The sequence below is a fragment of the Pipistrellus kuhlii genome, unplaced genomic scaffold (assembly GCF_014108245.1).
Source record: "Pipistrellus kuhlii isolate mPipKuh1 unplaced genomic scaffold, mPipKuh1.p scaffold_m20_p_2, whole genome shotgun sequence".
In the NCBI taxonomy this organism is placed as follows: Eukaryota; Metazoa; Chordata; class Mammalia; order Chiroptera; family Vespertilionidae; genus Pipistrellus; species Pipistrellus kuhlii.
Genome location: NW_023425515.1, coordinates 142,250,498 through 142,278,087, shown reverse-complemented (window position 1 = coordinate 142,278,087; position 27,590 = coordinate 142,250,498). Strand labels below are relative to the sequence as shown.

Here is a 27,590-nt window from a genome sequence, read left to right as displayed (position 1 = left end):
TGTCCTTCTGGATATCCTACCAGATGACCTTCCAGACAAAGCCCAGGCTGTGAGGGAAGCCTGGGTCTCAGATACCAGAGGAAAGCCAGTGCTGGCAGTCAGGGGAAGGAAGGCCTACTCTTGCACGAATTTTGTGCATTGGGCCTCTGGTATCCTATAATTGTTGACCATAGAGTCTAATATGAAAGATAGACTTTAAGATATATATACAATATATATCTTCCATATATATATCACATTATTATTATATACTGTGAAAAGTGCTATGGATGAAAATGCTATAAGAAGCAAAGCAGAGAAGTTGGCCTTAGACTGAATAGTTGTATAAAGTCTTCCAAATAGGAGAAAGAAGAAATAGAAGAAACATATGTGTTGGAAATGTTGAGGAAATAGATAATCCTCACCTTCTTAGTGAATAGGAAGACTAAAAATGTGTAAGAGTGAGAGGACTAGGACAACAGGACAATGGGGAAATGTATTGGAATCCATCCATGGACATCCAATTTAGTATCAGCAAAAGACAAATATTTTTGCCAAGAAGCATTAAAAGCTATAATGAAATTAGGTAGTATGACCAGTTAGCCTGATTTTCTGACTTGCTCAAGGAACTCTTAGCAACCCACAGTAGATGCATATAAAGTAAATGGTGGGTTGGGCAGAGAAATCAGGCTGGTGGTTCTCAGGGAAGCACAATATAATTCAAAGGGAGCAAAGGATTCAAAGTTACTAGGAAAGGCCTTGTGTCCAGCTGGACAGGGAAGTATGTGGAGCCCAAAGGGCATGGACCAACTCAATGAGTTACAATGAGGACCCAGAGAACAGAGAACAGTTGAAAAGAAGTGAGGTAAAGGAAAAAGAGAGAGGGAGAAAAGATGTGAACAGAGAGAGGGGTAGACTGGCGTGGTGATAAACACTCATGTTCAGCCAAATCAATAGGGAGCTAAAGTGGTGTCCGTACTGGTCATTGGAGCAGAAGGGGTTTAAAGAATGCTGAGGATGAGGAAAGATGGAAATGAAGGCCTGGAGAGCTTAGCTGACAGCAATCAGAACCCAGAGAATGCTGTGCCTTATAGAAAAACTTTGACTTTCCTAAACCAGATATATATGTTTGTAGGTACACACACACATGTACACACATTGGTATATATCTTACCTATAAGTGGTCTGGAGATCTTGAAGTGATGGCTAGTCCCCAGACTTATCGTTGGATTATGTTTCTTTCAAACGGCGATAGGCTGGATGACAGCCTTTAGATGTAACTCAGGAAGAATTAAGAGGGCTGAGTAACTTTCCCTCATTTACCAAGTACCAATTTCTTGGAAAAGATATAGAACAAGGGAATTTTTCAATGAGATTTGGGACAAAGCAACAGATTTCAAAGACTTTTCAAATGTAGACTCAACTTTTTAAAGTTGCTTAGCAACTGATTGGGTATGGGAGATGCGGATGAAGGAGAGGCAAGTGTATAAAGTGGCAAAGAGTTCTCCCATTTTACAGATGAGAAAGCTAAAGCTCAGAGAAATTAAAAGATTCATCCATAGCTACATGATTAATAAGTGTCAGAGCCAGAATTTATTGCTAGATCCATCTGTCCAGTGCATTTCCCCCTGAGGCACATTAGGAAGCATCTAGGAAAGTCCTTGACCAGTGGAATGAGGAAACAGACAGATAGTAAACAAAGACCTAGCCAGCCAATAAATCACAAGATCATATCTCCCCTAACCAAGGATACTTACACCTCTCCTCCCCAATTAGAGAGTGAGTAGCTTAGACACCCTAGACACCTAGGTAGCAATCCTAGTCAGGGAAATAGATAACAGAAACCCAGTTGATGCCATTAGTGCCAACCAAACCCCAGAATGGATGAAGTCAAAGAAATAAATAACAAAACCAATTAGAACCAGAGAAATCCAAGATAAAAAGTGAATCTGACCAGAAAATGATGCCAAACTCCCCTATATGCTCATTCTGATGCACAAGCATATCAAAGGACACACCTGGAAAGTTGTTGAATAGTCTATTGAGACCCTCCCCTGAGGCCCCCCCTAAAACTCCTATCTTTAGAAAACAGAAAGAAAAAAAAAACATAAGACAAAGAATGCAGTGCACACTCTCCTTTGAGAATGTCCACACCCTCTCTCCATTCCTCAGGAGTGTGTCTTTGCTTTCTTTCTCTTAAGCTCTTGAGACTTGCAACCAGGGGAGCAGCAGACAACAGCAGCTTGTCCAGAGCTAACCCCGTGAATCTGTCTCCCAGGCCTCTCCTTTTGCCTCTGTAACTTGTTTCCTGAGTCCATGAAGCCCAGCATGGCTTACTTCTTCGGCCTCTGTCACTTTCTTTCCTGGGTCCACACAGCCCAGCAGGCTCACTTCTATTACTGTGACTTCCTTTCCTGGGTCTAGGCAGCCCAGCCTTAACTCCCTCCTGTTACAGTGGTCTTGCCACTTATATCTTAAGCCCTTACTTTGTTTCACTATCCCAGCTTTAATAAACCTACTCTCAAAATCACCTGGACTCGTATTATGAAAACTTCCCTGCACAAAATCAAGAGCCCACACATTCCAGACTGTGCTGGGAAGACCCACCTCGGTCCTCGTCCCTTTCTGGTGACACCATTATGTCTTACTCCTTGCCTCCGGCCATTCTCTGAGGGACTCTGCCACGTTCCACAACACTTTACTGAATATACCAAACTCAGTCTTATCCCTTCCTCTTCCACATTTTCCCTGTGTTGGCAAAGACTTTGTGCATGCTCGTCAACCACCCTTCCCCTGCCTGGACTCTCCCAAGGCTTCTGCAGTAGTCTCACATCCCTATCACACTCTGGGACACTGGGTTCACCTGTCATCTTCCCATTAGACAGAATTCTCTGATGGAAAAGACAACGCCTCTGAGTCTGTTTATTCCCAGCACTCAGCACAGTATACTAGCTGCCCAACATACTTGTCAAAGGAAGAGCTGTATTACTAGGCCTCTTGCTTAATTCCAGGTTGCATCCTTCAGTTAAAAAGATACAATAAAATGTCCACAAAGGACATTATAACCCGCTCTCTGCCATTACTATTTAAAATCTTTAAAAATCAAAGCATAACAGAAACCTGCATACATGCTTTTGTTTGGATCGGGGATTAGCTCCTGGCCTGCCTGACATTGCTGTTTGTTTGGGCTTGCTTTGTGAGAACGGAGAGTGCTGGAACACCCCAGCCTTGCCGTTTCATCCGCTTTGCCCTGAGGCCAAGCACCCTGCCGCAGTTGCCTAGGAGCGGGAGGTCTTCTCTTGTGGGGCCCAGCTAACGAACCCAGGAGCCGTCTCCTAAGAGTCACTCCAGTAAATAAAAAGCACCCTGGAAACGGGGCTCTGGTGGGCAGGCCAAGGAGAGGTCGCTTGTTTCAGTTCCAGAGAATGGTTGAGTGAGGATACAGACCTGGCCCCTTCCTCCCTCCCTCCCTCCTTTTTTCCTCCTTCCTTTCCATTCTCCCTCTCTCCCTTCCTTCCTCCCTCCCTCCTTCCTTCCTCCCTTCCTTCATCCGTGCAGTGCTGAGGGAACCTTAGGGGAAAATAATACCCTCAGCTGTGAAGTGGGAGTTGACCGTATTTTCACTCTCACAATATAGCACCTTTGGCCTCCCCTGACAAAAATGTTAAATTACACTGGAGGCTGAGAATAAAGATTTTTCACTTGTTTTTTTTTGGGGGGGGAAGTGTTGACAGGCCCCTTTAAAATGGAATCTCATATTTCACACTCTCTTTGTGAGTCACAGGATGCTGTATTGAGTATAGGTTTGCTCTGGAGGTTAAGTCTTGAGCAATGAAATGATACCCTAAAAACCAGTGAAATGACATCAGTGTGACAACCCCTCATCTGCTATTGATTATCTTGTCGCCAGAGGACACAGACTACTCATCCCAAAATGTGGCACCTCAAACATTTTTCCGTGCAACCAATTATCCTGGAGGGATATCAAGGCCCCATTGGTTTTTATTTTAAAATTAGAGGCCCAGTGCATGACATTCATGCACTTGAGGGGGTGCGGGAGGGCGGGCGGGGGGAGGGGGTGTGCTCAGACTGGCCTGCACCCTTTAGCAGTCCGGGATCCCTTGGGGGATGTCGACTCACAGCTTAGGCCCAACATTCTTAGTGCTGCTGCAGAGGCGGGAGAGGTTCCTGCCACCACCTCTGTGCTCACCAGCTGTGAGCCCAGCTTCTGGTTGAGCAGTGCTTCTCTCCCCTCCTCCCCCACCGTGGGAGCGTACTGACCACTAGGGGGCAGCTCCTGGGTTGAGCATCTGTCCCCTGATGGTCAGTGCGTGTCATAGTGACAGTCGTTCCACCGGTTGGTTGATTTGCATATTATATAGGATCATAAGTTAAAGCCTCGAAGGCATGCAAGTGACAGTGTATGAAAACTCATATTTCTACTAGCAGTTGTTGGGCTGTACTGCGTGATGACAATCACTTTGTTTTCCAGTTAGGAGCCATGGGAAGAAGCAGGCATTGTGCAGATTACTTACAACTCCATGGTGCCTACACCATTTGGCCAAAGAATGCTAAGAATGTGCAGCTGCTGCTCCCACGAGAGGTTCCTGAGGGCACCAGCTGGTGTTGAACACCCAGCTGTTGTTAATTTTAGCTGAATATTGTTAATTGTTTTTCTGTTGAGATTTGTTAAATAGCATTTTAGAGGACCAAAACTATAATTGCTGCATTAGTAGGCCGCTGAAAGGAGAAAAATAGCTGGAACGCGGCATTTTGGCCTCGAAAGGCGCGTTCGAAAATACCTTTTCCACATGAGTGGCTTCCAGCCATCCCAGGAAAAGAGTTTCTAGGTAAATCGGTCAGGAGCTCAGGCCCGTGTTCCCCTTACTCATTTATCTGGAAGCTCTTCTCCCCTGAGTGGCCTTGTCTTGTTTCTGTTGTCTCAGCAGACGGGAGCCATAGTGCTTGGAGCAAACAGCATTCGCTGGCAAGCACCTGGTCCTAAGTGGCCAGCCTCTGTGACCGCTGTGACAGCTAGCCCACCCATGACCACGCGGAGGGATCTAAACCCTCCCCGCTTGGCTTAGAGCAGCTGTGTGGATGAGCAGAAGATAGAAAACGTGGCCTTTCCTTTATTTCCACCAAGGCCAATGACAGGGAATGAGAGGCCCTTCTCTGACGGGAAACAACAACTGATGTTGTCCCTCAAAGGGGCAAGTTGCCAAATATCCCAAGCAAGAGCTTTGGGTGTGAAGAGAGGCAAGCCAGAGATAAGTCATACATCCTCACTGCCATCGGAAAACATCAATCATGTTTTGCATTTTAATGTTCAATATTCTTTTGACCAAGAAAACCTGGGTTCGTCGGGTGTTTGTGGAGCACCTGCTGTGTGCAACGTGCTGTGCTAGTGGGGAACCTGGAGACCAAGCGTCAGCCAGGCCCCGGGTGCCCAGGTGCTATGGAAACCACTCACTCCCCCAGGGGGAGGGGCGAGGGCTGTGTGTGGTAGAGGGGATGAGCTTCCAGGATGAGGACCTCAAAGAGCAAAAGCACAGTGGCCTGGAAAAGCACATCTTATGGAAGGGACGGTATGTGGTTGGACATGACAGTGCTGGACAAGGATAAGAAAGGGGGGGAAAGTTGGAGAGGTTAAACGCAACCAGAATCTGGCTGGTTGAATGCCCCTCCAAGGGGTTCAGAATCTGTGCTGCGGGGACTGGGAAGCCATTCAATTCTGTGGAGCTGGGAAGTGACATGCTTTTCAGGCAAATCACCCTGCTGACAGGTCTGCTGGACTCAAGGGCCTCTCCCACCCTGCTGCAGAGGCGGATACTGCTGTGAGCCTGAGCACCTGAGCTTACAGCGGGCAAGAGCGGAGGAGCGCCCCAGAGAGACAGAGCCAGGCTTCAGCCCCAGACCTGCTACTTAGCGGCCTGGGACAGTGGAGTTACCTTCGCTATGTCTGCTTCCCCATCTGTAAAATGGGGATAATAACAGTGCCTGATTCCTAAGGCTGTTTCAAATCGATGCACATACCAGGTATACTGGTTAATAATGTGGATTTTGTAATGAAAGAAAACATGGTAATTTCAAGAGAAACATCGAAAGTGCTATATTTAAAGTAATGTCCATCTCTAGCTACACATTTCCCCCGTCTTTCAGGTAATTTGTGTTAATACTGTCCCAATAGAACTTTTCTTGTTTTGAGGCAAACTATTCAGAGACCCAATTTTCCACTTCTTCATTTTGAAGTGTTGCTCAGAAAATGTGTGTGCCAAGTGGTAATCTGAAGGCCTGGTGAATACAGCGGGTAGGTTAATACTTTCCAGGCAAGATCTTTTAACGTGTCTTTAACTGATTTTGAAGTGTGTAATGGTGCATTATCATGAAGCAAAATTACTTTGTCATGTCTTCTAACCCATTCTGGTCTTTTTACAATCAAAGCATGGGTCAAATTGATTATTTGTTGTCGGTAGTAATCAGTATTAATCATTTCACCTGGATTTAGAAGCTCATAATTCACCACACCTTCCTGATCCCACCAAACACAGAGCATTGTCTTCTTCCTGAAGCAATTTGGCCTTGAGTTGATGTTGATGGTTGACCTGGATCAACCCATGATTTTGTGTGTTTGGGATTCTCAAAATAAATCCACTTTTCATCACCAGTCACAATTCGATGCAAAAAAAGACTTTCTTTCATACCATTGAAGCAGCACTTTACCGATGACTTTTCAGTTGATGTGGCACCCATTTTCCTTCCTTTAAAATCTTTCCCTTTGCTTGTAAACTATTGGAAATTGTTTGCTGAGCAATATTTAATCTTTCTGCAAGTTGTTTGTGAGTTTGACATGGATCTTCATCCAATAATACTTGTAATTGTTGGTCTTCAAACTTTTTTGGTTGACCTGGATGTTCTTTGTCTTTCAAAATCATCACTTTTAAAGCATTTAAACCAATGTTCACAAGTATTTTAAGATGGAGCATGTTCACCATAAGCTTCCCAAAGGATACGATAACTTTTTCTTCAAAATAATGAATCAAAACTTCCCACAAATGCTCTTTTTTTTTTTTTTTTGGCACAAAATTCGACATTTTTTAAGCATAAAGATATCTATGATGTTAACACCTTCAGCAAGTTTAACATATGAAGTTTTGAAGCTTGCTGTCAATACAATAAAATAGCATACATATCAAAACACACATATATCAGTATATGTGTAATTCCATCTATTGAAAAAAATCCGCATTATTAACTGGTACACCTGGTAAAATGCTTAGAGCAGTGACTGGCACAGTAAGCTTTTGGCCACGTTTAGCTGTTATTACTTTCAGATGTAAAATCCTACAACTTAGCAACTAGTTGCCATTGGGAAGGGAGGGTAAGGGAACAAATGAAATGTGTAATGCTCATCAAAGGAACATGGCAGATACCCAGAATTAATAACAATAACTAGAAAACAGCAGAAAATCACATTGAGGGACCTTGCAAAGTAACTTTATAGGAATCTTCAATGTGTCAATGATTTATAGTGACAGGAGAGTTGACTTTGGGTAGTAAGCACATGGTGCAATGTACAGATCTTATAACATAGAAACCCCCACCAGAAACATGTATGTTCATGTTGACCAATGTCACCCCAATACATTTAATTTTTTTAAAAGTGTTCAGGAGCCCAGCCGCATAGCTCCGTTGTTGAGTGTCAATCTATGAACCAGGAGGTCACAGTTCAATCCCCAGGGCACATGCCCAGGATGATGGTGATCCCTGTGGGGGGCATGAAGGAGGCAGCCAATCAATGATTCTCTCTCATTATTGATGTTTCTCTCTCCCTCTCCTTTCCTCTCTGAAATCAATATATTTTTTTAAATTATTTTTTAAAGTATTGAGGAAACACAAAGGAACTGTTCTACCCTGTAGGACACCAGGAAGACATGACAACTAAAGGCAACGCCAGATTTAGAACTTGACCCATTGGCTTCCAAAGACACCCTTGGGGCAACTGAGATGCTTGTGCTGACATTTTAGTGGGTCTGAGGGGGCAGTTCTGCAGAAGCCTGTGCTCAGCTCCTTTTTCTAAAGAAATGACACCAAGGGCCCCAGAGTGGGAGGCATCAGGTGGGCAACGTATGCTCCGATGTTTCAGAAATGTTTCTGTGCTCTGCTTATAAGTCTTCTGTAAATTGGCGATTGAAAAAGGAGAGCAATTTATTTTTAAATGAAGAGCTGGTGTTTGTGGAGCATCTCTCTTTATTAGACACTGAGGCCATGGTTTCCCAGGAGCAGGCCGGTTCCCCAGGAAACTTGTCTGGCTTGCATCTCTACCCAAAGGGCACCCCACGCCTCTCCTCTCAGACACCAGCCTGAGCTCCTCCCCACCAGACCGCCGGCAGCCCCTGCTTGTGGTTTGTCTGTGAGGCCTGCGCCCTCCCTGGGCGGTGAGCCCTCTGAGGGCGAGGACTGTAGCCCATTCTCCATGTAGCCCATCACCCAGCACAGCCCCTGACAAGTGGTAAGTGCTCAGTGTGTGCCCGGTGAATGGAGCCCTGAGGCCTGTCCGCCACGGCGAACACAGTCCAAAGGAACCCTGGCCCGTGTGGCTCCGATGCTTGGGTGCCCTCCTGTGCACGGAAAGCTTTCCCATTCCATTCGGGTTTCGGGCTCGATCCCGGGGAGGGGGTGTGCAGGAGGCAACCAAGTCAATGTGTCACTGTCACATCCATGTTCCTCTCTCTCTCTCCCTTCTTCTTCCCCTCCTTCTCCCTCTCCCTTTCCTTTCTCTTCTCTCAAAATATCAATTTAAAAAAAAAATCTTTTAAAAAAAAAACACGAAGCACCAAACGTGGGATGCATGTCTGATGCGTGACTTCTTTCCAGGCGGCCCGGGCTCTGGCAAAGGCACGCAGTGTGAAAAGCTGGTGGAAAAATACGGGTTCACACACTTCTCGACGGGCGAGCTCCTGCGTCGCGAGCTGTCGTCGGACTCGGAGAGAAGCAGACTGATCAGAGACACCATGGAACGGGGAGACCTGGTGCCCCCCGTAAGCAGCGGCTGCCTCCCAGGCTGGGGGGATGCTATGGAGTGTTGCGTTTAGTCTAAGCTGCTGGAACCGAGGAGCCCAAAAGGACAAGAGCTGTATTCGATTTCTCTCTGTGGGGTGTCAGAGGCAGGCAGGAGACCCACGCTGTCCAGGCCCAGGTCCTTCTGCCTGTTGCCCTGCCAGCTCCTTCAATATTAACCTATCTTATCTTTCCCCCCAAACTGGCCCCACTTTAGAACTGAAAAATTTTTTTTAATATGTTTTATTGATTTTTTACAGAGAGGAAGAGAGAGAGGAATAGAGAGTTAGAAACATCGATGAGAGAGAACATCGATTGACTGCCTCTTGCACACCCCCTACTGGGGATGTGCCCGCAACCAAGGTACATGCCCTTGACTGGAATCAAACCCGGGACCTTTCAGTCCGCAGGCTGATGCTCTATCCACTGAGCCAAACCGGTTTTGGCTAGAACTGAAATATTTAAAGCAGAGATGAAACATTGTACAGCAAGGCCCAGAATACAACCCCACGTAAAAGAGAAAATAAACTTTACATTATTTTGAGAGGTAGGATAGCATTATCTTGAAATTTGGTTATCTTCCTTGGGTAGAATAAGAATACTAGTATGTATCTTTCTTATGTATCCTTGTTTATATGTTTTTTCAAGTCGCCATCCATTTCTGAGAAGCTGGATGCCACGGGTGTCAAAAAATAGTCATTCCTGCCGAAACCAGTTTGGCTCAGTGGATAGAGCGTCAGCCTGCGGACTGAAAGGTCCCAGGTTTGGTTCTGGTCAAGGGCATGTAACTTGGTTGCAGGCACGTCCTCAGTGGCGGGTGTGCAGGAGGCAGCTGATCAGTGTTTCCCTTTCATTGATGTTTCTAGCTCTCTATCTCTCTCCCCTCCTCTCTGTAAAAAAAAAATCAATAAAATATACTTTTTAAAAAATAGTCATTCCTCCCACACTAAGTCCCAGGGTCTGTACCTGGGCTCATGCCATGCAGTCCCTGTTAGCTAACGGAGCTTTGTGCTCCGCCTTGGCCAGCTGCACTGCCAGAAAGACAGGAAGACAGCAAACCCCTGCAACTGCCCCTTAGGTGGCTTCCTTGTGGGCCATTCCACCATACAGTTTACTCTTTTTACAACAAGCAGAAGGATTTCTTGAAAGTGTTTATCAGGTATTATTCCCTTCCCCAGCACCTTCTGGTGGCTCCCCGCCACATTTACATAAAATCCAGAGTTCTTCCTGTGGCTCTATTCCCACCACTGACCGTGCTCACGCCCAGCAGCCACTGTCCTCCTCATTGCCCCTCCCACAGGCCAGGTGTTCCTTTGCACATGCTCCGTCCTCAGCCTGTGTGCTCTTCCCTCACATGGGCACGTAGATGCTCCTTTACTTCTTCACCCAGATCCCGAACTCAGTGTGGCAATTCATCAAAGAGGCCCCCTTACCACCCTGTATCTTTTAGCCCGTTTTAACTTAGTCCCCGGTGGTTCTCTCTAGCTGACTATTACTTATTTATTTGTTCATCTATTATCTGTCTGCCTCGCTAGAATGTAACCTTCCCAAGGAGTTAATTGGCTATGATCTAGGGATAGTGTCTGTGATGCCTGCATTCTCCGAGACCCTTCCCAAAGCCATGGGAGCCGGGGAGCAGGCTGGGGGCATCCCTCCTGCATCCATTCCCACGCTCCCAGACATCTCTCCTCCTTTATTTGCCTCAAGCAAGGTTCCGATCTAAGTTTTTTAACAGAGAGCGTGATGTTGCTAGACAATGCTACTTCGTAGCTATTGAAAATCTTCTCAAGTTACTGGATGTCAAACCTTGTACTACATTTGCTGGAAAAAATCAACAGCATGTTTCACCTAGTTTTAAACTGCCTTGCTGCCTAACGTACGGGGTGCTGCCATGTGAACTGTGGCCACTGTATTTTATCTAATCTAAGATGCCATTATCGTAAAATACCCCCCGTAAAAGATAACCAGCAAAAATATACCAGTAAGAAAAAATAAAAATAAAACACTAACAATTAAAGTATGCCCAGCACTGCCTGTAAGAAACCAGTTTCAAAGACATTAAGATGGGTATCAGGGAGAGCAGGAGAATTGGAATTGATGAAAACCAGCATCTGAACCCCCCTCCCTCTTGGCCAGGCTGGGGGCTGGGCTGGGCGGGGAGCCCCGGACCCTGGCAGGTGATGCTTGGGGAGGAGCTCAGGCCTGACCCGGTCCCTCCGGTCCCTCTGCTGCAGGGCATCCTCCTGGAGCTGCTGCGGGAGGCCATGGCGGCCAGCCTCCACCACACCACCGGCTTCCTGATCGACGGCTACCCCCGGGAGGTGAAGCAAGGCGAAGAGTTTGGGCGCAGGGTAAGCGTCCTCTTAAGATTATCTCGGGAGAGACACGTGGGGTGTCGCTGAGGTTGGGAGATAAATTCAAAGTCTCTTGCCTTCCCAGTGACACGAATCAAAACTTTCCGTTACAAATGGCAGGAGCTCACATAAAGTAGCAAAAAAAGGAAGAAGGGGTGGCAGGGACGGAGTTATCAGCTCTAGTAGCTAAACCGTCCAGGAGTGGCTCACGCTTGATTGGATCTACATATCCGATTAGCTTATCTATCATCATCGGACTTCTCCCCACTCCTTCCTTTGTGTTGGCCTCATTTTCTTCCTGTTCCAGGCTTCTCTCCCACCGCCTAAGTGGCCTCACCGCAGAAAGGGGTTTCCGTTTGCCAAAGGGTCCAGCAGAAGCACCGGGTTGTGTTTCGTTATCCTGGGTTATTAGGTCACGGGCCCGTCACTGACCCACTCACTGCGGCCAGGGGGAAGATGGGAGGGCCGCGGATGGGATTCCCAAGAATATCCCGATCCGCCTGGAGGACCAGGGCGGAGACTGGAGGGAGGAGGGAGAATGGATACCACACATACTGAGAGAGGGAAGGGAATGGCCTGAGGAAAAATAGGAATGCCCTTAGAACACATGTGTCAAACACAAGGCCCGCGGGCCAAATCCGTCCCGCCAGGCCTTGCAATGTGGCCCGCACTCTGCTGTGTTTCCATCACAATGACAGTTTATGACTGTTCAGTAAACCATTTGGACCGCGATTTAGGCTGGATTTTAGATTTTGGCCCCTTCTCTGATTGAGTTCGACACCCCTACTTAGAAGAAGACAGGGGAATGGACAGGCAGGTTCAAATATTTGCCATTTCAAAAAATGTACAGGTGTGCCCTCTCATTACTGAACCTTCTATCAAAACGGTTTTTTACACTCTGCTGGGAGGAGTTTGCAAAGATCCAGCATGGTATAAATTTGTCCCTGGGTGCAGTGCATTTACTAGTAGAAGATTCTAATATCAATTGGACTTGTGTGCAAAAGCACACATACAACCTTTAAGCTTGACCAGAACAACAAAGATGCTACACCCACAGAATGAGCTGTTATTGATTCATGCCCTGCAGGGACCCCCTCCAAATTACAGGCAGGTGATTTATTTGAAACTTGGCAAAGACAAGTACAGACATCTGCTTTCCCCCAGAAATGTGGAGCAATCAGCATGGTTGAGAGCCCAGTGAATGGTTCTTGTACACCCATCAAGCCTGCAACTACGTGTGAAGCCCCTCCAGGCCTGTGATCGGTTTTGACCGGACTCCGGGCAGCGCACCAGCCTTTCCGTGTCAGAGATGGATGTGCCTGGCGCATGGGGCCATCTGTTGCCGAAAAGAAATCCAGTTCAGTCCGTTCGTTAGGCTGACACTTTTGCATGCCTGTAACTGACTGAGTTCTCAGAGGTGTAAGATCCTTTGAGGATTTGCTTGGCTGCTGCACATGACATCCTTAAAGGCCAAAGGCAAAACCCCAGCTATGTCCACAGTGTAGGGCTAAGTCTGTGTGTGATCTGTCTGGTGTCTTCCTATTTTCCGTTCCCAAGGCTGGTTTTTCCCTCCATTGGATTGATCAGTGCCTTCTGTATCTAACAGGGTCTGTTAGGGGAGGCAGGGTGTCAGCAGGGGTGTGTGTGTGTGTGTGTGTGTGTGTGTGTGTGTGTGTGTGTGAGAGAGAGAGAGAGAGAGAGAGAATATGAAGGAGGAGCTGGGGTTTCTAACCATCATCCCCATTTCCCACCCCAGTCAAGAACCCCTGGTTACAGTGACTTTGGGGTTCACAGGACGTTATCCAGAGCCCGGCTTTCTAACTCACTGGCAAGAGCTCAGTTTCTCTTCTATAAAATGTAGATTGAAAAGAGACACCTCATTGCTTGTTGGGACAATTGGGTAGGATTCTTCAGAAGAGCCTTACACATTTATAAGGCTGCATATGTGGTTGCAGTTTTATTTTCAATATAAGTGGTTATAGTTTTATTTTCAAAATTATTTGTGGTTTTGTGACTGTTGAAATAAAAGTTATACAGATGTGAGGCAATACAGAGGAGTATAAAGCAAAGGGTAGCCTGTCACCCAGAGTTAACACCTGTTCTTTGATAAATGTTCTTCCAGTCCTTGTTATGTTTTCCTATAGTTAAAATCACATAGAAAACATAACTAACAGAATCGTAGCTGTCATTTTGTGAGCGCTGAACTAGATGCTATACACATGGCGTGTTATGAGCCTTTACAATCCTATTCAGGAGACATTATTATCCCCACTGTGGAGATTCTCCTGTTGAGGAGGGGAGTTCTTAGCCTGGCTCCCTAATGTGGAACTGAAAAACTTCCCTGCATTAAGTCAACGTTTTACTCAACAACAGCCAAACTAAGTACATGTTATCACTTGTGCTTGGCTTTTCCCTCCCAGGAGCCTCTGAGCTGAAGTTCTGCTCTGAGCCTGATTACGCAGATCACTTGTCAGAATGTGTGGGTGATGATATGACTGCCCCCCCAGCCTGATACTCTTAACTATCTCACCACATTTTCCATCACCAGAATCAGTGATTCTGTGTATAAATGTGTTCTAACCTTCAGAATGAGCTTTTGGCGGGGGGTTGGGGGATGGGGGGAATAAAGAAAGAAAAAGGTGGAGTGTGGCCACGGGATGTTCTTGCAGATAGGTGGTAGTTGTTTGGAATTTGGGGAGCCTTGAGGACCCCTTGGGACTTTCCACTAGAGATTTTCTGTTCTATTCATCTGACTTCTGGTTTTTCTGAGAACTTTGAGCTGGGTTGTGGGGTAATGGTGGCAATGGGGTGGAATCATTAGTAGGGTTGTGGGTTTAGGAACGCTGAAACGACCCAGATGCCCCTCCTCTCGTGAGGTTGCCCAAGGGGATATAATGTGAGAGCCAGCGGGAAATGGACATCCTACTTTATTGTTAGCCAGGAGCCCGTCCCCCTTCACTCCCTCTCCCCCACGCGCCTCCCCTTGGTGCAGAGACCGTTACCTCTTCCGGAGCACATGGCCTAGGCTAAACGCATGGGTGGGGCCTCTAGCTGATTCTAAACCCCAAGTGACCATCAGCAGCTTTTGCTGTTCAAAGGGATGAATGTATTGCTGGTCTAAGGACCACAATTTGAGAATCCATGTGGAAAACAAATCTACCTTGAGGGGTTAGGGGGGTGGAGGGGGAAGAGTGTATAGGGGGGATAAATGGTGATAGAAAAAAATAAAATTAATTGAATTTAAAAAAAAAAAAAATCTACCTCTGCCTTCTATGCTTATTTTGGTCCAGGGGGTCATTTACTGCCAGCTCCTGCTCAGATACACATGATTTCTGTTTGTATCTGAATGTGTCCCTGCATCACCTTTTCTGCCCCCCAGGAGTGGCCTGAACCCCGCCCTAATTGGGAAAATCGCCTGCTCTTCTCAGGCAGCCCCAACCAGAAATTGCTTCCGGTAGCCAAACCCTTTAACAGCTGAACCTTAGGCTGCCTCCCAAGCTCGCCCTCTGCTGGTGGACAAGGGTCATTTTCTCCTAAACCTTCACCCAGCCTTTTTTGCTGCTCAAATAACTCATTTTCATTTCCCAGGTAATTCAGCAGAAAAGGTGAATGACATATTCCTGGGGTTTATTTCACTCTTCGAGATCTGGGGAAACTTTCCACTCTGATCTTCAGAGTGAATTCCTCAGATGGGAGAGATAAATGTCTGACCAGCACTTAACTAGCAACTTACCATTCTGTGTGTTGCCTCAAAGTTCTCCCCACCCTGACTTTGTTACCATCCCTCCCAGGCACTTTCTACAGTGGGGTGGCAAAGCTTTGTGTATTCCTCATAGCCTGATCACTGCGAGATCAGGAGGGAGCGACCGTTTGTTTTGACGCAGGGTTGGGGTTGGTAGTAGAGGCAATACAAACACAAAGCTGTCAGGAGCAAAAGAGAAGCGTGGGGCGCTAGGGAGATTCCTGCTACTGATCATATCTGATAAGGTGACCAGATCGTCCCGCTTTTGGCAGGACAGTCCTGATTTTCCACAATTTTTCCCGCGTCCCGTGACATTTTTTTTAAAGGTCCTAATTTTTGGAAAGATTGGAAAGATTCTTTTCAAAAATCAGGACTTTTTTAAAATGCTGCGAGATGCGGGGAAAATTGTTGAAAATCGGGAGTGTCCCGCCAAAAGTGGGACGATCTGGTCACCTTATAATATCATCATTGTTCATTCATTAAGACATTTTTAAAATATATTTTATTGCTTTTTTTATAGAGAGGAGGAGAGAGGGATAGAGAGCTAGAAATGTTGATGAGAGAAACATCGACCAGCTGCCTCTTGCACCCCCCCTACCGGGGATGTGCCCTCAACCAAGGTACGTACATGCCCTTGACCGGTATCGAACCCGGGACCTTTCAGTCTGCAGACTGACACTCTACCACTGAGCCAAACCGGTTTCAGCTCATTAAGACATTTTTCAATCACCTGCCCAGTGAATGTGACTTGGGACCAGGAGCTGAGCACTCCTACCCCTACACTAGGGGTGTCGAACTCATTCAGAGAAGGGGCCAAAATCTAAAATCCAGCCTAAATCGCGGGCCGAATGGTTTACTGAACATTCATAAACTGTCATTGTGATGGGAACGCAGCGGAGTGCAGTGATGACAGCGCAGTGCGGGCCACATTGCAAGGCCTGTCGGGACGGATTTGGCCCGAGGGCCTTGTGTTTGACACATGTGCCCTAGACGGTAGCCTCGCAGGGGAAATAAGCATAATAGCTCCTGCGTACGGGGTGCTGTGTGCCAAGCAACATACTTACATCGCCTTACTGAATTCCATGTAATCCACACAGCAATCCTGAGATCTTCCTCATGGTACAAAAGAGGAAATTGGGGGCGCAGAGAAGTTGAGTGACACTCTCAGTTGGTGGTGAAGTCAGGCAGCTTAATATAATTCGTTCCTTTCTCCGATAGGGCCCTGGGGTTTGTTTTGTTTTGTTGTTGTTTTGGGTTTGGGTTTTTGTTTTGTTTTTTTAATATCTTATAGGGCCCTGGGGTTTGATGAGCTTGGCTGGCTGGTTGCCACTTGGAGTCCTTTATTCAGCCAAATGTGTACAGTCAGATAGCGGCTAAGGCTGAGTGTCGCCTCCAGAGCCAGGGCCGGAGTGTCTAAAACAACAAGGGCTTGAGGGCCACTGCCTGCATGCCTGGCTTGGGCTGCCTCACAGTGTAGCAGGCAGAATGGCCCTCTTGAAGGGTAGGTGACCAGGCAGAAACTGAAACATTTCTTACGACCATGCTTCGAAAGAAGCACACCGCATCGGTTCCACTGAGTGCTGCTGGTCAGACAGTCACAGGTTGGCTGAGGCTCGAGCAGGTGTGGGCTCTGTGTCTCTGTGGGGAACGAGCTTACAGTACACAGGGGCAAGGAATGATGAAGACCAACTCGGAGACAAGTCACCACCGCAGGATGGGGCCTTCAGCAGCCTGACTCCAGCCAATGTGTGCCCCACCATCATGCTGCACCAACTCTCACTGATACAGCACAGTCACATGACCACAGACATAGTCACATGACACCACAGACCCAGTCACATGACACTAATACAGTCACATGACACTACAGATACAGTCACATAACACTACTGGTAGAGGGTGACAGAAGTAGGTCAGAGAAGGAAACACCACACACACACACACACACACATACACACGCCCCTCCCTTTGGTGTGGAGAGCAGGTGGTGACCCCCCAGGTGCATTCTGTGTACCCCTGCACTATGGGAGGTGACAAAGGCTGAGGGCGACAGGCAGCTCCGAGGCATCCTGAAGAAAACACGGGCCTGGAAATGAGGAGCCCAGACGGCCACCCTGTAGTTCTAGGCCCAAGAAAGGAACCCGGGGGCCAAGAGAGGGAAGAACTAGGGGTCCCAGGCCTTTCAGAACATCACAGAATGGAATTTCTGACTGTGCTGTGCCTCCCCCACCCCCAGATTGGAGACCCGCACCTGGTGATCTGCATGGACTGCTCCGCGGACACCATGACCAACCGCCTCCGCCAGAGGAGCCAGAGCAGCCCGGACAGGAGCAGCTCTGCCACTGTGGCCAAGCGCCTGGAAGCCTACCACCGCGCGTCCATCCCCGTGATCGCCTACTACGAGGCGAAGGCACGGCTACAGAAGGTGAAGCGTGTCCCTTTCCCCCCCCAGATGAGCCAGTTCCCCCCCCCCCCCCGCTTTTTTTTTTTTCCTTTTTTTTAAGAGAACAGAGAACGAAAACCACACACAGGACATTTTTGAGTCAGGGATCGGGGAACTGGAGTTGCATGAAGTTGCACAAGTTGGACCCAAATATGGGTCCCTTACTCTCTTCACTTTCGTGTCAATCAAAATTAAATATTTCTCATCACATGGACCATGAGATCTGGCCATGGAATTTTCATAGGTGCCCTTATAATTGCTGCAAACAGAGAGAGGGAAAGGGGGATGAAAGGAGGGAGGGAGAGAGGGAGGCATGGATGAGGCATTAATTGTGCCTTTTAGACCTCAGCTGAATAGGAAAAAAGTCTTTTCTAGATCTACGATCCAGCGACTTTGAATTTCTAAGTTTTTACAGTTCATAATTGGCACTTGTCCCCTTTGCCTGCATTTTGTTGTTGTTGTTGTTGTTGTGTTTTTTTGTTGTTGTTTTTTTGTTTTTTGTTTTTTTGCAATAGCTGTTATTGAAGGAAGCAGTATATGAGGCCAGAAGAGCAGGTAATTCGGTAAAACAGTGAAGACACTGAGGGGAAATGGTCATGTCCACTTCATGAACAATAACCAAATGCTAAGTCACCATTAATTTCATGAATCTGGGGAAACTACACAACCCCCATCATTCACCCATTTCACAAATATAAACAGGTACCAAGTACCTCCTATTGCCCTAGTGGTTTGGATACAGGTAATAAGACATGGTTCTTGCCTGCTAGAGCTGCGTTTTAGTAGGGGATGTAGACAAACCTGTGGTCACAGTATGGGGTAAAGGTAAGAACTGAGTGGTTTCCCAGGGCCCTTTAACCCATTCTAAGGGGAGAGGAAAGACATTGAGGAAGGTCAACTAAGTTGATCCTCGAGGTGGGGAAAGAAGTGAGGGGAGCAGTGCACCCCACCTGGGGGGATCCCTGGTGAAAAGGTCAGGAGGGACAGGCACTCGGCATGGTTGTGCTGTAAAGTGCCAAGGAAAAGAGGAACAAGAGAGGCGCTGGGCAGGAAGCAGGACACATCAAGATGAACCTTGTGTAGGAGTGACCACCGCCCTGTGGATGATGGGAGTACTGAAGGGAACGGGCATAGCCAGGGTTTTCATTTAGAAAGTTCACTCCATCGCCTGTAGAGAACAGATCCCAAGGAGGTAAGGCTAGGAGCCCCCTGGGAGGCTGGGACAGTATTCCAGGAACAAAATTCTGGGAAGCACCCTCTCCTGCAGTGCCCAGATGTGGCCTCAGGATGTTTCTCTGCAAGCTTTCCAGGCAGCTCCCACCAATAGGGTCTGGTGTGCACACTGAAACCTCTGTGCTGCACTTTGTGCAACCTCTGGCTGCCATTTCAAACAAAGATTTGGGTCTTTAAAAACAAGCAAACTCGAAGTGCATTATAGAAGAGCAGGGGCTTAAGAATTGAGGGTTGCAAAGGCCTGTCCAAGATGAGTGATTTCCACACTTTGTGAGCCTGGAACACACAGAGAAATTATTCAGACACGGGGGAATTTCTCCCATTTTGAAGATTTAGATAGATAAGAAAATCCCTAAAGAATTCAGAGGTTAGCCACTTCCATAGTGAGAATATCCGTGTGCTCTTTCTCTTGCATTATTCCAACCTAAATTCTACACATGCACAAACGACAGGCTCATGGGTGCACGGGTAACCGAGTTCTCAGATACATCCCTGCTCTGGGATCCTTGGAGATATCTGAGGTAGGGGAAAGGAAGTTTCCAGTGCCATTGGTTCATCTCTGCAGCTTTCCCTGCGTTTTGGAGATGCTTGCAGCTGGGCCTGTGATGAGGTAACATATGACCACTTTGCAAACACTTAAAGCCGCTCCAGCCCTGACTCCAGAGCAGTGGGCTCCAGCCCCCGGGACCCCAGAGGCCCTCCGGAGGAGGCTGCTCTGTGGCCACCTCTGCCCGGGACTGTCCTCCACCAATGACGCTGCAGAGATTTTTTTTTTAAAGCTTCCTCCCCCAGCTTGCTTAGAGACAGGGAGGGCAGGGCGTGGGCCCAGGGAGGTGAGAACTGTTTGCGGGTGGCTGAGGGGTTTGCCTCAGTGTCCCTGTTGGAACTCTCTCAGCACATCAGCAGGATAGTCACAGGCCATTCACTAGACTCCACCCATAATACTTCCCTCCCCACCCGCCAGAGTGAGCAGATTTGTTATTGAGAAATAATTGAGATGTCAGGGTGAAAAGCCCAACAACTGGCCAGAGGCTCCCTGGCAGAGCAAATGCATCAATCTCCCATCTGCTCTGAGACTCAGGGAACTCTTTCTTTGTGATTCTGCTCGATGGGCTTCTCTCCACCCCTCCCTCCCTCCCTTCCTGACTGTCAGGCCGTCATAGGTCCCCACAAAGAGCTTTGGATTCGGCGCAGCAGTCTTTGCACCCCTGTGGTCCCGGGAAATGAGGTGTGCTCAGGGCTTGTCTGTCCCCTCCCAGAGCAGCAGGCGGGAGAGGACGCCAGGCCTTTGTGCTCTCCTCTGCACATTCCTGATTTTCTCCTCTGCGGGGGCTTCCTATCCAGTGGTTTGTGACATGTCAGGGCCAGAGCTTCTCCAGGAGCTGCTGCCAGGGATTCTGCCAGCAGAGAACTGGTGCTGCTTCCCCCCAAGGTCCCTGGCGTATTCAGACAGGTGTGGGACACCGCTAACATCCGAGGCCTGGTGCTTACGGTGGGAATTCAAAGAGGAAAGGGGCCCAGGACACGGCACCACAAGAAGGTGGTAAGCATGGTAGTTTGTTTATTTGAGCTGGGTCCTAAAGGATGAGTGCGAGTTCATAGCAGATGCAGAGGGCACAAAGGCACAGACTGACACGGGAAAGAGCCCAATAATGTTAGCGCGAGGGGGGGTGCCAGCAGATGAACTAAAGTAGAGACAGACTAGGCTAGACAGCATGGGTGAGGCAAGACCGTGAAGTGCCTTGAATCCCATCCATCCATCCATCCATCTATCCATTCATTCTTTCCTCTTCCAAGCAGCATTATCCAATAGAAATGTAATGTGGGCCACATAGGTATTTAAAACTTTTTAGTGGTCACATAAACAAGAGCAAAAAAAAAAAAAGGAAAAAGGAAACAAAACAAATGAAATTAATTTCACAGTGCATTTTATTTAAGCAAATATATTCTAAGTATTATTTCTTTTTTTAAAACATGTGTGTATATTTCTATTGATTTTTTACAGAGAGGGAGGGAGAGGGATAGAGGGTTAGAAACATCGGTCAGCTTCCTCCTGCACACCTCCTACTAGGATGTGCCCACAACCAAGGTACATGCCCTTGACCGAAATCGAACCTGGGACCTTTTCAGTCCACAGGCCGATGCTCTGTCCACTGAGCCAAACCGGTTAGGGCCTATGTATTATCATTTCAACATGTTATCAATATAAAAATCATTGAAATATTTTTATGTTCTTTTTTTAATATGTCTTCAAAATTTGGTACTTAAATGGATCGCAATTAAGATGCTAATTTTTCATCAAACATACTAGAGTTGTATTTATATTTCATAAAATTTATGGTTGGAATGGTAAATTTCACATACTCAAGTTGAAGTTCCAACAATATATTTGAATTTCCTGAGCTAATAATAGATACCAGCTTTAAGAGTTAGATCAAGTTTAATTTACATATCATTAAAAATCTGTTCCTTGGCTGCACTAGCCACCTTCCAAAGCAGGGGTCCTCAAACTTTTTAAAGTGGGGGCCAGATCACGGTCCCTCAGAGAGCTGGGGGGCTGGACTATATGAACTACTAATTCCTACTGTAACACCTCGGCTGCGCTCACTGCCCAAAAAACCTGGCGGGCCGGATCAGACTCCTCTGCGGGCCGCATGTGGCCTGCGGGCCGTAGTTTGAAGACGCCTGTTCCAAAGGTTCAGAACCCCTGTGGCTGCTGTTTTGGATGACAGGGTTCTAGACCATTTTAGGAAGTTCGCACTAGATATGCAGATAGTCGAGGGGACCACTTCCAACAGGAACATGACTGATCGGGTGAGTTTTAGGACAGTCATTGTGAGAACGGGTAGACTTTTCATGTCTGTGTAAAGATCTGGTCACCAAACTTAAGCTCCAGACAGAATTTTGGGAAGAAGAGGAGAAAGGAGGAAAGAGAGTTCCATGCAACCTTTTCACGAGACACACTGCCGGTCCTTGGGGAATCCTCTATCCAGAGAAGCCGTAAGGTGCAGATTATAATCCATCCCCCTATTGTTGGGGAAGCTTGCCTCTGACTCTCTCAAGTAAAGCTACGTATGGTCCTCCTCTTTATGGTCTTGAGACTGAAGAGAAATAGGTAGGCTGACCGGATATGTGAAATGGTGAGGGAGCAGGCTTCACGTAACTCTAACTTAAAAAAAAAAAAAAAAAAAAAAAATGCCGATAAGGATTGTCCACGTTGGTGCCTGGGTGCCGAACAGTGAGGGAACGTCTGAGGCTCTGCTTTAACAGGGGACACGATGAGGCGAGGAAGCGGGAGGCACCCCGATCCTATAAACCGCCCTGTGACAGCTCAGCCCCGTGGCGCCAGCACGGGAAAAGCAAAACTAAAACGCAAGCAGCATTCTGACCAGTGGGAGGGGAAATTCAGGAAAAACACCAGGTCTGGGCAGTGTGTGAGCCAGCCACCTGTTCTTTGGTTTCAAATTCCTAGAACTAACGAGGAAGAGAGACAGCACGTGCAACTCCGAAGCGGTGTGACTGCTTTCTGACTCAGCCTGGGCTCCCCTGGCAGCGCCTCCTCCGAAACCGAGTGAAGCTCGGAAACTGAATCCTATTCCCTGCTCGTGTGCTTTTAGCTATTTTTAAAAAAAACCTTTTTGTAGACCGATCAGGACATCACTTACCGCAGGGTTTTATATCCACTCTCAGACAAAAGTCAGAAGCAAAGCCACTTCCCTAGTGTTCAGTTCAATACCTGCAAACCTCAGACATTCTGCCCCTTTAGAACGGGCGAGCTTTGGGGCCAGGACATGGAGAGACGGGCTGCTGTAAACAACACTTACTGTCTGTGGAAAAGCTCCTTGTTTTCAAGTTTTAAGCCCCCTTCACACAAAACTATCAATATGCCACTTCCACACATTCTTCTCTGTGCGCTGTGCTCAAGGATGTTCAACAGCAGCACCCCGTCGGCTGTTTTAAATGAGCTAACGTTGTCAGCAGTGAGCATAGTTCCTGGAGCTTAGAAAGCACTTAGGAAGTTGGTTTCTTCCCTTTCCTTAGAGTCGCAGTTATATATGAAAATAGTAAAGCCAGATGTTGTCCTCCAGTGGGGATTAGACGAGCAGGGAGAATCCACACTGAGGTTCAGGGCCTGTCCAGGTAAGCTGTGGAGGACCAAGAGAGGAACCTGGAGTGGAGACAGAAGGCGTTGGTCCCTCTCGGTCCAGCTGGACTCTCCTTTGCCTCATAAAGATCCATTTCAGACCTTCCCCAGCACACACACACACACACACACACACACACACACACACACACCCTCTCTATAGTTTCATTGCCTCACTGCCTCTAGTATTGTAGCCTGGGCACTGTGCCTCCTGGGACTGAGGATAGCAGAGCCCGGTTATTAGATTTTGTCTTTCAAACCTCCTCTCGCGCTTGGGATCCACAGAGGCCCACACCACAGCGTGTGACTGGCTGAGTGGCCACGAGAAGCTTCCTTTTCTTTAAATAATAACTCCACAACGCAAAAGGCACGCTGTGGTTTGGGATGGAAATAGGAGGACGTGGTCCCCTCTCAAAGCCTCCCAGCCCTCAGGCAATAACAAGGTGCTTGTGTTCGAAGCCAACTTGCTGGGTGTTTATGGGAGAGGATCCAGATGGAGGGTCAGAAGAGGGGCTCCAGGAGGAAGGCAAACGAGGGCAGCGATGAGGGCGGACGCGGTCAGCTGTGTAAGGTGCTTCTGTATCTGCAGCCACTGGCCTGCAGCCATCATACTGTCAGCCCCCGTTCCTGCTTTGTCTCTGCCTGTGAGCTGGGAGCTCCTGGAGAGCAGGACTGTGGGGTCTGTCGCAGCTCTCTGCCCAGCACAGGACCCGGGAAAGGTGGTGGGTTGGAAGGAAAGGGGAAGCGAGGTCAAGCACCAGACAAGGCTAAGCCCCGGCTCCAGATGCAGAGCCACTGGCCAGGGAGACAAGTTGCCGATGGGTCTCTGATTTTCCCATAAGGATGGAGAATGACACATTTGTGGCGGGTAGGGAGATGCAAATGTTTTTAAGCTTCAATTTTAATTTTTTCCTTATTGAGAGGAATATCATAGTTGCAAGAATGCATACAAGTCATATGTACTGTTTGAGGAAGAATAAATGGGCTCCGTGTAGTCACCACCGAGGTCATGAGAAAGAGTTCCAGAAGCTCCCCCACATGCCCCCTGATCACATCTTCGTCCTCTTCCCCAAAAGCCATCACAATCCTGGCTTTTCTGGTAACCATGCCCTTGCTCTGGATTATTTTACCACTTACGTGTAGATCCCTCACCAATATAACTTAGCTTTGCTTGTTTTTAACGTAACGTAAATTGAATCATACCGTATGCATATGCTTTAGAGATTTTTTCCCCCCTCAACTTTGTCTGATTGTTGCATGTTTTTATTTTTAAATATATTTTATTGATTTTTTACAGAAAGGGAGATAGTTAGAAACATCGATGAGAGAAACATTCATCAGCTGCCTCTGCGCACGCACACACACCCATACACACACACACACACCCACGGGGGACGTACCTGCAACCAATGTACATGTCCTTAACTGGAAACCAACCCAGGATCCTTCAGTCCACTTTATCCATTGAGCCAAACCAGTTTCAGCTAATGCATGTTTTTAAATGTAGCTCTAGTTTTGTTGTTTTGTTTGTGGTGGTTTTGTGTTTTTTTTTCCATTTCTGTAGTATTGCATTATATGACCACGCCACACATTTTTTTTTTAACTTTATAAACTTGGGTGTCCCTCTCTAGTCTTTCTCCTTCCGTCCCCACACTATCCAGGCACAGGGTCTGTGACTGCCTCCTTTCCATTCCTGAGGCTGCCTTCTCTCCCTCCTGCTGCCTTCGTTAAGGCAGGAGTTTATGCCGCAATGCATGTATCCATCCACTGCCAATGGACTTTTGCAATTTTTCCAGCCTGGGGCTATTACAGTGATTCCATAAACATTTGTTGGGTCTATTTTCAGGGGTATCCCAATGTTTTGTTTTGATAATTCATGCTACCGCTGGAATCAGTGAAGTCCCTAGTGCTGTGAAATAGAAACTAGTTTGCCCAAACAAGGTAGACCAGAGTTGAAAAAGAATCATTGTTTCTCGAAGTGTGGTCCAAGATGACCTTCAATATCATCCAGAGGATTTGTTAAATGTGCCACTTAGAAGACCCAGCCCAAACCTACCAAATGGGAACCTCTGGATGTGAAGCCCAAAAAAGTTGTATTAAGCAAGCTTGCTACCCCTCCTCCCTTCCCACGAGTCTTTTTTTTTTTTTTTTTAATATACTTTATTGATTTTTTACAGAGGAAGAGAGAGGGAGGTTTTTGTGTGACTGTGTTTCCAGCTCCTTTGGGTAAACGCCAAGGAGTGCACAATTCCTGGATCAGAATAAGAGCTTACCTGCCTACGGATGTTTGTAAGAGCTTTACTCATAATTGCCAAAGCTTGGATGCAACCAATATGTCCTGCATTAGTTGGACAAACATCCAGATGAGAATATTATTTAGTGCTCAAAAGAAATGAGATTATTAAGCCACTGGAAGATATGCAGGAAACTTAAATGCTGGCTGAAAGAAGCCAATCTGCGAAGGCTACACATTAAATGACAATCTGGGAAAAGGAAAACGATAGGGACAGTAAGATCAGGTTGGGGGGAGCAGAAGATAATTTTGTAAGAAATTGCCCAACTGCCTTCTTAAGTGGCTGGATATCATTTTGCATGCCCATCAGCACAGAATGAATGTTCCTATTGCTCCACATCCTCACCAGCATTTGGTCAGTTCTTTTGGATTTTGGCTATTTTAATAGGTGTGTAGGGGTGTCACATTAATGTTTTAACTTAGGCATCTAGTTTTTTAACTACTCGCTTTTATTTTATTGACTTGAGGCAGAGACATTGGTTTGTTGTTCCACTTGTCTACACATTCATTGGTTGGTTCTTATGTGCCCTGACCAGGGATCAAACACATAATCCTGATGTATGGGAAGGACACTCTAACCAACGGAGCTACCCAGCCAGGGCTGAAATGCTCACTTTGTTCCTTAAGACGTTCTTTTTTTCTCCTTTTAAATCTAGATAAATGCGGAGGGGACACCAGAGGAAGTTTTTCTTCAACTCTGCACAGCGATTGACTCTATTTTCTGAAGACAAAATGCATGTGTGTTAAGGGGAGTGAAGACAGAGAAACATATGAAATACACCTCAATATGTTTCAGGTTAAACCTTTTGTGTCCCCTTCCAATCCTGACATTGTTGTTTGCGCCCCAGCTTGACCCATCCGAGGCATCTGGAAACCATGCATGGTGTATTTGTTATCACCAGCCTCTTCGTAATTCAGACAGCTGTCTGTCCTCACAGCACGCACGCCTTCCTGTCATACAGGTAGCACCTCCGAGCAGAATTAATGGACAGCAGTGCAGTGCCAGTCTGTCAGTTGTGTCCTCAGGACTTGCTAGAGTCTGATCATTTGGTTCTCTTCTCATCAAATAGGGAATCAGCACCCCTAAATTCCTCATTGTATCTTCCTCCCCCCAAGTTGCCTGATGAAGACCCTTAACTGGGGGGATGGGGGAGGGACGAGGAGTGGGGGGCTTGCAAGCTGGGGCATCTTCCTCTGGTAACTGTAGCTCAGAGCCAGAGAGGTTAAGTTGACATGCCAATTATTAGAAACCTGATTCAATTTGAAAAACATTTAAAAAATGTGAAACTGTACAATTTTCCAAGACAGCAAAACCCAGACTAGTCACCAATAACAAGTCTCTACTCATTTTTATGAAACTGGCTACCTGGAATACTGTCATAATGGCTAAGATAACTGGGAAACTGGCCTCTCCTATACCTGGTGGTGCATTTGGCAATTATACATTCACACCAATGACCAAATTTAAAAGCACGAGGTGGTTTATTATTGCCATCCACTGAACTAATGCCAACTTACAGTTTTGATTTTAAATGATCACCTGTTTACTTGATACTGTTGCCAAACAAGAATCATAGGGACAGTAATAAGACTGATGTGGGCGGGGGGGGAGTGTCGGCACACGATGTCTAACAGATCTCGATGCTGTTCGTTTCACACGGGTCTTTTCGAGGGGTTCGCAAACCTTATCACACCCACATGTAAAGCTGTTTCCTCGCGTCAAACCAGTGAAGTGTAGGTTCTCTGCCGTGCTGTCGTTGCCAGAATCAGAGCTTCTCATGCAGCCTGCCAGAATAAACGCACCTTCCTCTCGTCAGTCACGACCAAAAGACCCTGGTTTCAATTTGCATGATTTTCCCCCCCTTCGATGGTTGTGCCGATAAGAATCCATTTCTAGTGCAAAGTTGTATTTTTAAAGTCGTCTTTTTTTTTTTTAATGGAAATGTACAAATAAAGTAAATGGAACACAGGATAACACTTTTTTTTTCTATTTATTTGCAACTCACGTCATAGTGGAAAGCATTTGAAGCCTTATTCAACAGAATTAGCAGCAAACACAGTAAGAGCTGAGATGTATGATATGCTCATATGATTTTAATTTTGGCCATAGATCAGTTTTGAGCAATTACAGAAAGAACGCTCAGTATATTCATGATACATGGTAATTTTCGTTAGTTCCTTTTGCTCCAGCAGTCCTTCTTCAACAGAAATGTCAGTGTTTGATAACGAAGAAACCCAATTTCTTTGGTTACAATTATGCCTCTATTAACACAAAGAGGGGCCTGTTCCTTCCATTCACAGTTATCAAATACTTTATTACTGCCCCAAGTTGTCACACACTT

General features: G+C 46.8%; 1 protein-coding gene across 2 annotated transcripts in view; it reads left to right on the top strand.

The window, feature by feature from the left end:
- The window catches only part of AK5 (adenylate kinase 5), a 176,572-nt gene extending 149,352 nt beyond the window's left edge, over positions 1–27,220 (top strand). For both annotated transcript variants that reach the window (XM_036443709.2, XM_036443708.2), the window contains exons 11-14: positions 8,857–9,020; positions 11,274–11,390; positions 17,372–17,560; positions 25,905–27,220. In XM_036443709.2, the coding sequence (XP_036299602.1) occupies positions 8,857–9,020; positions 11,274–11,390; positions 17,372–17,560; positions 25,905–25,973 (539 nt within the window). In that variant the 3' untranslated portion in view covers positions 25,974–27,220. The remainder of the gene's footprint in view (positions 1–8,856; positions 9,021–11,273; positions 11,391–17,371; positions 17,561–25,904) is intronic.
- The last annotated feature ends 370 nt before the right edge of the window (positions 27,221–27,590 follow it).